General features: G+C 37.7%; 1 protein-coding gene across 3 annotated transcripts in view; it reads left to right on the top strand.

The window, feature by feature from the left end:
• The window catches only part of VPS8 (VPS8, CORVET complex subunit), a 297839-nt gene that overhangs the window by 216545 nt on the left and 68698 nt on the right, over window positions 1–12596 (top strand). For all 3 annotated transcript variants that reach the window (XM_018047043.1, XM_018047049.1, XM_005675177.3), the window contains 3 exons: window positions 627–707; window positions 3410–3579; window positions 6382–6547. In XM_018047043.1, coding sequence (XP_017902532.1) covers window positions 627–707; window positions 3410–3579; window positions 6382–6547 — 417 coding nt within the window. The remainder of the gene's footprint in view (window positions 1–626; window positions 708–3409; window positions 3580–6381; window positions 6548–12596) is intronic.

The following is a 12596-nucleotide window of genomic DNA, read 5'->3' as shown; positions in this document are numbered from 1 at the left end:
TTGGACCAGACGGTGGCCAGATGTGGGTCACAGGAGGAGTTGAACAGATTCTGAGTGTTCTTGAGTACTTTGGTTTTAATGTAGCAGATAAATAAGAGCTCAAAAAGGGATGTATGTGTATTAGTTGCTCAGTCATGTCCGACTCTTTGTGACCTCATGGACTATAGCCTGCCAGGCTCCTCTCTTCATGGGATTTTCCTGACAAGAATACTGGAGTGGGTTGCCATTTCCTTCTCCAGGGGATCTTCCTGACCAGAAATTGAACCTGTGTCTCCTGCATTGCAAACAGATTCTTTACCATGTGAGCTACCAGGGAAGCCCCCAAAAAGGATAGGTGATGTTTAATAAGAAGGAAAGGAAGCTTGCTACAGAAACAAAACCAGAGTGAAATTTATGGTTGTTAAGCAAGAGACTTGGATCATTTAAATTTTATTTACTTTTCCAAATGCTTTGATGACCTGAGACCAGTGTGCATTTCCAGTAGAAAGGCTCATGGAAGAATAAGTATTTTGTGACTATTGACAAATACTTAAAAGTATTTGGCTTTTTCAGATAACTTATATTTTAAAATACATATAAAATAACAGGAATAGAATTATAATCTTTAGCAACTTTTTTCTCATTAGGACCCAGTTTATGGAAAAGGAAAACTTGGAGAAATCCAGGGCCTTATTCTGGGAATGTTGGATACCTTTAACTATGAACAGGTAAGCTACTTTCTATTTCTGCGCCCATTCTAAGGTAGAAAGAAGCTTTTTTTTTCTCTTTGCACCTATACTTTTTCTTTAGAAATTACCTTCTGTTTAGTGCAAGTTTGAAAGATTGAAGTGTATGGCTTTCTAATTTTAAAATTTCTCTTGACCTTAATTAATTTATATTTTGTATACATATACACATATATTCTGGAATGTGTAATTGCAGCTTTTGAATTTATTTTATTCTTTTGATTCGTGGGTGGTGGGACATATATATTGTTTTCCAAATGAAAAATATAGAAACTTTCTTGGAAAATAATGGAATATAAAGGTATAATTCAAAAAAGGAAGGGTCAACATGAGTATAGAAAAATTGCAGAATAAAATTAGTGTTTTTTAAACATTCTGAAACAGTTAATCACCACTAACCAGAAATAGTCGTTCAGTTCAGTTTAGTTCCTCAGTCATGTCCAACTCTTTGCGGCCCCATGAATCGCAGCATGCCAGGCCTCCCTGTCCATCACCAACTCCCAGAGTTCACTCAAACTCATGTCCATCGAGTTGGTGATGCCATCTAGCCATCTCATCCTCTGTCGTCCCCTTCTCCTCCTACCCCCAATCCCTCCCAGCATTAGAGTCTTTTCCAATGAGTCAACTCTTCACATGAGGTGGCCAAAGTATTGGAGTTTCAGCTTTAGCATCAGTCCTTCCAATGAATACCCAGGACTGATCTCCTTTAGAATGGACTGGTTGGGTCTCCTTGTAGTCCAAGGGACTCTCAAGAGTCTTCTCCAACACCACAGTTCAAAAGCATCAATTCTTCGGCGCTCAGCCTTCTTCACAGTCCAACTCTCACATCCATACATGACCACTGGAAAAACCATAGCCTTGACTAGGGGGACCTTTGTTGGCAAAGTAATGTCTCTGCTTTTGAATATGCTATCTAGGTTGGTCATAACTTTCCTTCCAAGGAGTAAGCGTCTTTTAATTTCATGGCTGCAATCACCATCTGCAGTGATTTTGGAGCCCCAAAAAATAAAGTCTGACACTGTTTCCACCGTTTCCCCATCTATTTGCCATGAAGTGATGGGACCAGATGCCATGATCTTCGTTTTCTGAATGTTGAGCTTTAAGCCAACTTTTTCACTCTCCTCCTTCACTTTCATCAAGAGGCTTTTTAGTTCCTCTTCACTTTCTGCCATAAGGGTGGTGTCATCTGCAGATCTGAGGTTATTGATATTACTCCCGGCAATCTTGATTCCAGCCTGTGTTTCTTCCAGTCCAGAGTTTCTCATGATGTACTCTGCATATAAGTTAAATAAGCAGGGTGGCACTATACAGCCTTGACGTACTCCTTTTCCTATTTGGAACCAGTCTGTTGTTCCATGTCCAGTTCTAACTGTTGCTTCCTGACCTGCATACAGATTTCTCAAGAGGCAAGTCAGGTGGTCTGGTATTCCCATCTCTCTCAGAATTTTCCACAGTTTATTGTGATCCACACAGTCAAAGGCTTTGGCATAGTCAATAAAGCAGAAATAGATTTTTTTTTTGGAACTCTCTTGCTTTTTCCATGATCCAGTGGATGTTTCTTCCCTTAACCCGAAACTGCCTGTGGCATTAATTCTCAGTAAGAGCCAGCTTGGTGTAATTTTTCTTCATGTACTTCAAAGTGACTCATGAAGCCACCAAGGAAAATTGCCATTTAGACATGTAGATACAATGACAGAGCTTTTCTTAGGGTGTTGTAAGAACTGCAGTTTTGTTAAGTAAGCATAGCACAAGGAAGCTGATTCCCTTCAGGCACAGAGTCCATGATGGCAAAAGGAAACTGAGTGCCAAACAGAAGGTTTTTACAAACTTTGGAAGAAGAAGAAAAGATGGAGTTGAGTGGAAAGAATTAAAATAGACCATTAGAACGAAAAGCTCTGCATTATAGATAAAGTTTAAGGACAAGACTGTGTAGCAAGGAGGATGAACAGTATATCTTCCCCTTTGGGACTGACAGAAAATCCAACTGCACGTCAAAATGATATATCTGAATGTTGAGAATTAGATGTAGTAAGAAGACAATACTTTATAAACACAGGGAACCTTAAATGACATAATGTGATACTGTGAAATATCTCTGTGTGACTTAATGACAGATGTCACAATCTTCAGTAGATTCCAATGGCTTTTAAGTGCTGATTGGAAAATGTGATCTCTTGCCCAAGGGAGATGAAAAATGAGTAATGACCATTAGCTTTTCCAGTGAAAGGTTAGTGTGGAATATTGCCATGGATACAGTTTCTATTTAAAAAATCAGAGTATTTTTTTAAACAATTTGTTAGAACTTTAAGCAATTCAAAGAGAGCTTACTATATAAGTGTAATAAATAAGTAGATTTGGGTTAATCCAGTCATCTGAAAGCCATCAGGACCAAATTAAGCCACAAGAATGGCAGAGCACTCATTTCTCCATAGTAACTAGTGACAACCTTTTAATAATTATTTTGAGACTCTTGATGTAGTACTTATCAGTACTTGTACATTGAAGTTAACCACTTAAGTCTGAGGTGCTTTGATGTTTATTTGATCGATTTTATGCCTTTGTAGTATATTCCAATTCAGCTGTAGTTGAAAATGAAACAAGGGCAGTTCTCCACTCATCCCCTCCGTCTCTTTCCCTTTATAAACAACTTTGTGTTGATTTCTTTTTATTTTGGTCGTTCACAGACCCTGCTGGAAACGACAACTAGCCTTCTAAACCAAGACCTCCATTGGTCATTGTGTAACCTGAGAGCTTCAGTTACCAGAGGACTGAATCCCAAGCAGGATTACTGCTCTATTTGTTTGCAGCAGTACAAGAGACGCCAGGAAATGGCTGATGAAATTATTGTCTTTAGGTAAGAGAGGGAAGGAAACATAGTACACGTGTGTGTACATGTATTGCCAGGCAGGAGCACGTGTAGACACACAGCCCCAGTCAGCCATTCTGGCAGCGAACAAACCAAGGCAGAGTTCCTGTTCTCATAGATCTTATATTCTGCATAGGGGTCAGGGGGAAAGAGTGTTAGAGTGGTCAGGTCATAAGTAAGTACAGGTAATAAGAGATATGGAGAGAAATAACACACAGGGTAAGGGGATGGGAAAAAGTGTTCAGGGTGAGAATGCTATTTTAAGATACCATAATGAGGAAAAACATGTCTAAGAAGTGACATTTGCGCAGAATGAGAGGGGTAGGAGTGAAGGTTAGGAATATATTTTAAGAGAAGAGCTAACTTGCTGATGTATCAGATGTGAAGTGACAGGGAAAAACATCTTCAGCCCAAGCTACTGAATGAATGTGGTACCATCCTCATTTAAAATAAGAAGGAACAGGCATGAGAACCGGGGGAAATCAAGAGTTTTGTCTTGGAGATGTTAGGTTTGAGATGTCTTTTAAACATTTAAGTAGGAATGTCAGGTAGACAGTTATTCTAGTCAGAGATATGTCCTGGAAATATAAATTTAGAACTCATCAGCATGTAAATGATATTTAAAGCCACAGTGCAAAGAGAGAAGAAGTCTAGTGCAAAAGTAGGAGGTTTGATCTCAGGAGGAGACCGCTTATCCAGAATATATAGATAGAGGCAATGTAAGATGGACTCTAGAGCCAGGCTTTAAACCTTGAGTTCAAACCTTTACTCTGCCACTTCCTAGCTATTCCAGTGAAGTTGCTCAATCATGTCTGACTCTTTGCAACCCCATGGACTGTAGCCTACCAGGCTCCTCCATTCATGGGATTTTCTAGGCAAGAATACTGGAGTGGGTTGCCGTTTCCTTCTCCTAGCTATTAGACTTTGACTAGTCATTTCATCTCTTTACATCTTAGTTTCTTTATTTGTAAAGAGGGATAATAATGGTACCTACCTTCTAGACTTTTTGTGAAGATTAAATGAGATAATTTACATAAGACACTTAAAACCGTACTAACATACAGTAAGCACTGTATAAGTGTTAGCTTCTGTTTTTACAGATAAAGATTGGTAGGTTTGGTGATTAGAAGGGAAATTATTTCTTATCACATAAAGAGCCCATTCATTCAACAACTGTTTATCAAGTACACTATATGTTGGTACTGTTAGAAGGGATAGGGTACCACATGAACAAAACAAAGGTTTTGCTCTCAGAGTTTACACTCTAGTGAAAGAGATAGACAAGTAAAATGCCAGATAGTAACTAACAGGGTAAAAAAAATAAATAAAGCATGTTAAGTGAGATGTAGAGAGTCTGGAGGGGAAGATATTTTATGAAGAGTGGTCAGGGAGAACACCACTGTTAAGATGATTATGGACAGGTAGTTAAAAATGAGTTAATTAATAAAAATATAATTACCATGAGTAAATATGGTATAGAGGAGAGAGAACCTTGGGAACTAGTAATTTGTGAAAAGTTGTTAGGGAAACTTAGTGACATTTGAGCAGAGACTTAAGGGAAGTTTCCATGCAATATCAGGGTAGAGTGCTCCAGGCAGAGGATCAGCAAGTGCAGAAACCGTGAGGCAGGTGCTTGGCATACTTCTCTGGTCGTGAGTGAGCAGGCTAGCATTGCCTGAGCAGAGTGAAGGGATAATGATGAGAGATGACTTCAGCAGCCAAATCATGTAGGAAGTAAATCATTATGAAGAGTTAAACTCTTACTCTGAGATGAAAAGCCATTGGATGGTTTTGAGGATAGGATGACACAATGTAATCTATGTATTGAGGACCACTTTGACTGCTGTGGTGAGAATGGACTGCAGAAGATCAAGCGTGAAAGTGGAATGACCATTTATGCTAATCCAAGTGAGAGATGGCCCAAGATGATTGTAATGAAGTAAGCAGTGGTGGGGTTCTGTATATATTCTGAAGGTATAGCTGACAAGATCTGTTTATAGATTGTATATGAGGTATGAAAGAAAGAATAGTTTTTGGCCTGAGAAACTGGAAGGCTCTAGTTACTATTTATTTAGATGTGGGAGGTTGGATGAGAGTGTGCATTGAGGGGTTTGGTGGAAGTCAAGAATTTGGTTTGAGGCATGTTATGTGTATGGGGGAGGATAGAGAAAAGGAAGATTTTAAAGACTATTGAAGAGAGAAAAGGACTTACTTCTGAGATGGTCCAACGTTTCAGGTTGGAGAAATGAGAAGGAATCAGTGAAGATGACTTAGAATTGTGCTCAACACTTATTTCTGGAAGGTTTATTTGGTAGCGTAATGTAATTAACAGGGAATTTCTTCATAGTAATAATGTTAGAATTTACTATATAGTAGTAACATTTTTGTGAATGCTTATAAATCAAATCATGACTCTTGAATTTGATGAGAAATACCACTCATGTTATTATCAAATGACTTATATAATTATTATTTTCCCCAGTTGATGTTGTTCAAACTGTCTAAAAATGTTTCATAGTTTGAGAAGTGAGCAGAAGTTCAACTCACCCCTGGGTGGTTTGTAGTCAGAGAACTGTGATGCTATTGTACTCACAACTGAAGTGTACAAATACATGAGTCTGGATTTTAAAAAAGAGAAGTAAATCTCTTTTCTTATTTCTTAACCTATATACCCACCAGTGCATTTCAGCTTACTGGAAATAATTATCACTTTTGAATACTGTCTAATACAATTTAGGTTTATGATTTTATGATAATAAAGAGTGTCAGTTGGTTACCTTCATTTTGCAGCTGTGGCCATTTATATCACTCATTCTGTCTGCAAAGCAAAGAGTGCACCATAGAAATTGAAGGGCAAACAAGATGGACGTGCTACAAATGCAGCTCAAGTAACAAAGCAGGAAAGCTGAGCGAAAATTCATCTGAAGTTACGAAGGGAAGGATAACCCCATCACAGGTAAAACTTGTTTTCATGTCAAGGTGGAGAAGGAAATGGCAACCCACTCCAGTATTCTTGCCTGGAGAATTCCATGGACGGAGGAGCCTGGCGGGATACAGTCCATGGGGTTGCCAAGAGTAGGACACGACTGACTATCACTCACTCATGCAGATAGTCTTTTCTTAACAGTGTCTTTTAGACCTGGCCTCATTTTTTTTCATGTCTTTTCAGGCCTCAGCAAATTTACTTAGTCTTCTGTTTCCTGCACCGTCCTCCATGCTGCCCTATCCTACAGTTGATGTTAACATCACTTAGTGAAATGTTGGACCCATTGCTTTTTTCTCTCTGTTTTTGGCTTGAGAAACTGGAAGTCTGTAGTTGCGATTTATTTAGATGTGGAAGGTTAGAAGGAAGCATGCATTGGAGATGGAGTGTAGAGAAAAGAAAGATTATAAAGATTATCGAAGATAGAAGGATTGACTTCTGAGGTGACCCAACATTTCAGATTGGAGAAATGAGGAGGAATCAAAGATGATTTAAAATTATGTTTAAATCATCTAACTTATGCTAAATCAATTAAGCTTTCAATATTAAGTCAGAAGATAACCCAGGGGAAAAAACTCTGACCTAGCTTCTCCCAGATAACAGTTCAGAGTTTCTACACTCCAGTGGTATCCACTAGTATCCATATTCATCCAGTAAATACAGAACCATGTGCCAGGCACTATGTTAAATGCTAGAACAAGACATTTGTCTTAACGAATTTGTATGACAACGAAATTATAAACAGATTTCCAGTAAGTGTTCTCCAGTTCTCTCTGACACCAATTACATGGTGTTTTTCCATATTCAGTTCTGACACCAACTCTGTCAGTTCTCTGGGTTCCAACTGTATGCCCAGTAGTGCCATTCAGTTCTCACACCGACCACCAGGGATTAGTGTCAGACTTTATATATTTAAGGGTCCATTCCCAAGAGACTGTCCTTACTTCAGATACCAGTTACAAATAGGGTACCAGATTACATCCTGTTCTATCTGACTTGACAAATTTAGGGGTCCCTATGACCCACTCCCCCAGGTTTAATAATTCAGTAGGACAACTCAACAGAACTTGGGAACATGCTTTATGTTTACCTGTTTATTATAAAGGATAGTCAGGAATAGCCATATGAAAGAGATGCATAGGGCAAGGTAAGGGGAGAAAAGGGTGCCCAGAGCTTCCATGCCATAGCTTGGCACACCACCTTCCCAGTTATCGGTGTGCTCACCAACCCGGAAACTCCTTGAACCTCAACATTTAGGGGTTTTTATTGGAAGTTTCATTAACTAACCATGATTGATTAAATCACTGGCCATTAGTGCTTAGACTCAATATCTAGCCCCTCTCCCCTCCTCCTGTATGGGGGTTGGGGAAGGATGGGGAGGGAAGAACTGAAAGTTCTAACTCTCTGGTCATGGTTTGATCTTTCTGATAACCAGCTGCCATCCTGAAACTAGGGGTCCCCAAGTACCAGTCATCTCATTAGCATTCAGAAGGCATTCTATCACTCAGGAGAGTCTGAGGTTTTAGGAACTATGTGATAGGAACCAGGGACAAAGACTGAATGATATTTTTTATTATACCACAAGTACTTACAGATGAACTGTGCTGTAAAAGTAGATAATGAGCAGAGCTGATCTAGATATGAGATGTCATGGAAGATTTCTTCAAAATGTTAGTTAGCTGCCCCCGAAGCAAAAAGAGAAGATAAAAGTTTAAGCACAAGGATAGGTAGGAGGAGCAATATTCCAAGCAGAGGGAACAGTATATAGAATAAACAAAGTACCTCTGCAGGAACTAGACATTGAGTATGACTGGATCCAGAGGGTGAAAGAATGGTATTATGTGAAATTAGTAAGTAAACAAGGACCATACTAATTATTTTTATGTTTGTGCTAAAGAAACAAGACATTGAAGGGCTTTAAAGAAGGAATGATATGGTATAATTAAAATAGTTTTTTTTTTTTTAAGAATAGTGCTTTTAAAAGAATTGCAGTACAGAAAATGAATTGAAAGGAAAACAAGAATAGGTGGATGTAGGGAGACCCAAGAATATTGAAATTATTTTGTTGAAAGAAATAGTAACTTGTACTAGAATGGTGGAAGTTGGGATGGAGAAAAGAGCCATATGTGAGATGTGTTTGAGATGAGTACAAACATCAAAATAATTAATATGGTCCCTCCTACCCCACTAGCTTCATCTCATACTGCTCTTTCACCTTCTAGATTCAGTTATGCTCAACTTTTAAATCTATATTCTTTTCTGCTTTACAACAGGTAACCTATATTTGAGAGGTAGAATTAGTAGGACTTGGTGATAATTAAATTGGTTGGTGAGGGAGGTAAGACAGAAGAGTCAAAGATAGTACCCAAACTTCTTATTTGAACAACCAAATGGATGGTGGTACCATTTACTGAGATAGAAAGCAATAAATAAAGAACATACCTGAGAGTAAGACAGAGAATTCATTGTTGGACTTAGAGATGTCTGCTGGATATACAGATGAAGATGTTCAGTATGTTTCTGGATTGAAAATGTTATTAGTCATCCAGTGCTTCCTTGTTCACATTTAGGAAAAGAAAATCAGGTCCTGTGACTTCTAACATCTTTCCAAGCTGAATTCAAATGCAGATGTGGGAACCTTTATTTATGTAGATACCTAAGGCTTTGCATTTTGGTGCACTTCAGTTTTTTTCCCTCTTTCAGGTATATTCTGTTCATAAACAGATTGTGACTGAATGCATATTATTGCCTGCATATTACCAATTAGATTTTTTTCTTTCTTCCTAGATAGTCCCCAGAGGCTAAAATATGCCTTTTTTTCCTTTTTTAAAAAATAGTTATATATATGCACTTATATTTTTTAATACATAATTTATAAACAGTAAATTCACTTCTGCAAGTTTTGACAGCCTCCTTTACAATCAAGACATAGAGCAGTATTACCACATCCCTCAAAAGTCCCCTATAGCTCTTTGTAGTCAACCTCTCTTTTCACTCTCCAACCCCTGGCAACCACTGATCCATTGGGAGTTATTTAATAGTAGGTGAGATAAAGATTGAGGTTCTTTCTTTTGAATGAAGGTATCCATTGAATTGCCTTTGTACCTTAATCAAAAACCAATTGACCTTGTATATGTGGATTTATTTCTAGACTTTCTATTCTATTCCATTGATCTATATATCTGTCCTTGCTCCTAGACTGTGTCTTTATAATAAATCTGGATATCAGGTTGTGTGAGGCCTTCAAGTTTGTTCTTCTTTCTAACATTTGGCTATTCTACTTGCTTTTCCATATAAGTTAAAAAATCACCTTGTCAGTTTCTCCCAAAAATATTCATGCTGGGATTTTATTAGGATTGTGTTTACTATATAGATAAATTGGGGGGAGAGTTGACATCTTAATGATATTGAGTCCAATCCATTAACACGGTATAGCTCCAATTTATTTAAATTTTCTTTAATTTATTTCATCAATGTTTTTGGCGTGTAAATCTGGCATATGTTTTTTTTTTTTTTTTTAATTTATAGAGCATCTACTTTATTTTAGACACTTTCATAGGCATTAGAGATACACTATGACCAAAATGGTCAAAACACTCTATGTGTGGAGTTTATTTTCTTTTTTTTTTTTCCCTTTTATTTATTTATTTATTTGTTTATTTATTTATTTATTTTTAATTTTTTATTTTTTTTAAATTTTAAAATCTTTAATTCTTACATGCGTTCCCAAACATGAACCCCCCTCCCACCTCCCTCCCCACAACATCTCTCTGGGTCATCCCCATGCACCAGCCCCAAGCAAGCTGCACCCTACGTCAGACATGGACTGGCGATTCAATTCTTACATGACAGTATACATGTTAGAATTCCCATTCTCCCAAATCATCCCACCCTCTCACTCTCCCTCTGAGTCCAAAAGTCCGGTATACACATCTGTGTCTTTTTTCCTGTCTTGCATACAGGGTCGTCATTGCCATCTTCCTAAATTCCATATATGTGTTAGTATACTGTATTGGTGTTTTTCTTTCTGGCTTACTTCACTCTGTATAATTGGCTCCAGTTTCATCCATCTCATCAGAACTGATTCAAATGAATTCTTTTTAACGGCTGAGTAATACTCCATTGTGTATATGTACCACAGCTAATAGCCAGGACATGGAAACAACCTAGATGTCCATCAGCAGATGAATGGATAAGAAAGCTGTGGCATATGTTTTATAAGGTTCATTTCTAAGTATTTAATGATGATATTACATATTTTACTGTTTTATATTTCAGTTTCTAATTGTTCATTGCTAAAATAAAGAAATACAATTTATTTTTGCATATTGACTTTGTATCTAGTGACCAGTGGCCTTACTAAGCTTACCTATGAGTACTTTTTTGTATATTTTTTGGTATTATCTGCATAATCATATCAAATGCAAATAATGACTGTTGTATTTGTTTGTTTCCAGTGTTATTTCTTTTTCTTGCCCTATTGCATTGGCCTCTAGTACACAATTGAATAACAATGGTGAGAATAGACATCCTTGTTTTGTTACTGATTATAGAGGAAAGTATTCATTTTTCATTATTCAATATAATGTTAACTGTAGGCTTTTGGTATGTAACCTTTGTATCATGTTTAGGATGTTCCCTTTTACTCCATGTTCTGTTGAGAATTTGTTTCAAGAATGGATGTTGAAGACATTTGTACTACGTTGGTTGCTGTGTTTCCATATCTGCACACCCCACACAAGAAAGTAATCTATTTCATTGACTTTCCTCTTGCCTGCTCTCAGAACATTGAGAAAAGGGAAATTATTTTGAAATTGGATCTGTATGTCAAAGGAGGCTTCATTTCTGAGGCTATCCTATACTGCACAGCAGAAGAAATGAGTTCAACCTTTTCATTTCTTTAGGAAACTCCGGTGTGATTACTGATCATCCTCTTGAAAATCTGTTTGATGCTTCCTAATTAATAAAGGAAAATAGAAGGAGAACTATTTTGGATTCCTTATATTTTCTAGCTGTTTGTCTCCTTTGGCTTCTTTAGTAAGATTTTGTAAAAGGATCTAGTGGGTTGGTAATGCAAGGAAACAGAAGATGAAATTTATCAGATATATGCTTTAGATGTGAATATGACAATCTTCACAACAACTTTAGCTGAAGGAGCTGTATGTAGCTCAGAGAAGGAGGACCAGTATTTGAAATCAAGTTTTTAAAATCATCATCACTCTCAGTTTTCCTTCTTACTGACTGTTCTATTTTTAGTATTCTGACTTTATTGAAATCTGGTAAAGGTTATTTTTAAAGTTCAGTTCAGTTGCTCAGTCGTATCTGACTATTTGCAACCCCATGGACTGCAGGATGCCAGGCTTCCCTGTCTATCCCCAACTCCCAGAGCGTATGCAGTCAGACTCATGTCCATCAAGTTGGTGATGCCATCCAACCATCTCATCCTCTGTTGTCCCCTTCTTCCACCTTCAATCTTTCCCAGCATCAGGGTCTTTTCCAATGAGTCCGTTCTTTGTATCAGGTGGCCAAAGGATTGTAATCAGTCCTTTCAATGAATGTTCAGAATTGATTTCCTTTAGGATTGACTGGTTGGATCTTCTTGCAGTCCATGGGACTCTCAAGAGTCTTCTCCAACACCACAATTCAAAAGCATCAATTCTTCGGTGCTCAGCTTTTTTTATAGTCCAACTCTTATATCCATACATGACTACTGGAAAAACCATAGCTTTGATTGGATGGACCTTTGTTGGCAATGTCTCTGCTTTTTAATATGCTGTCTAGGTTGGTCATAGCTTTTCTTCCAAGGAGCAAGCATCTTTTAATTTCATGGCTGCAGTCAACATCTGCAGTGATTTTGGAGCCCAAGAAAATGAAGTCTCTCACTGTTTCCACTGTTTTCCCATCTATTTCCCATGAAGTGATGGGACCAGATGCCATGATCTTAGTTTTCTGACTGTTAAGTTTTAAGCCAACTTTTTTACTCTCCTCTTTCACTTTCATCAAGAGGCTCTTCAGTTCTTCA

Source organism: Capra hircus, chromosome 1 (genome assembly GCF_001704415.2).
Source record: "Capra hircus breed San Clemente chromosome 1, ASM170441v1, whole genome shotgun sequence".
NCBI classification, from domain to species: domain Eukaryota; kingdom Metazoa; phylum Chordata; class Mammalia; order Artiodactyla; family Bovidae; genus Capra; species Capra hircus.
This window is presented reverse-complemented; position numbering and strand designations above follow the sequence as displayed.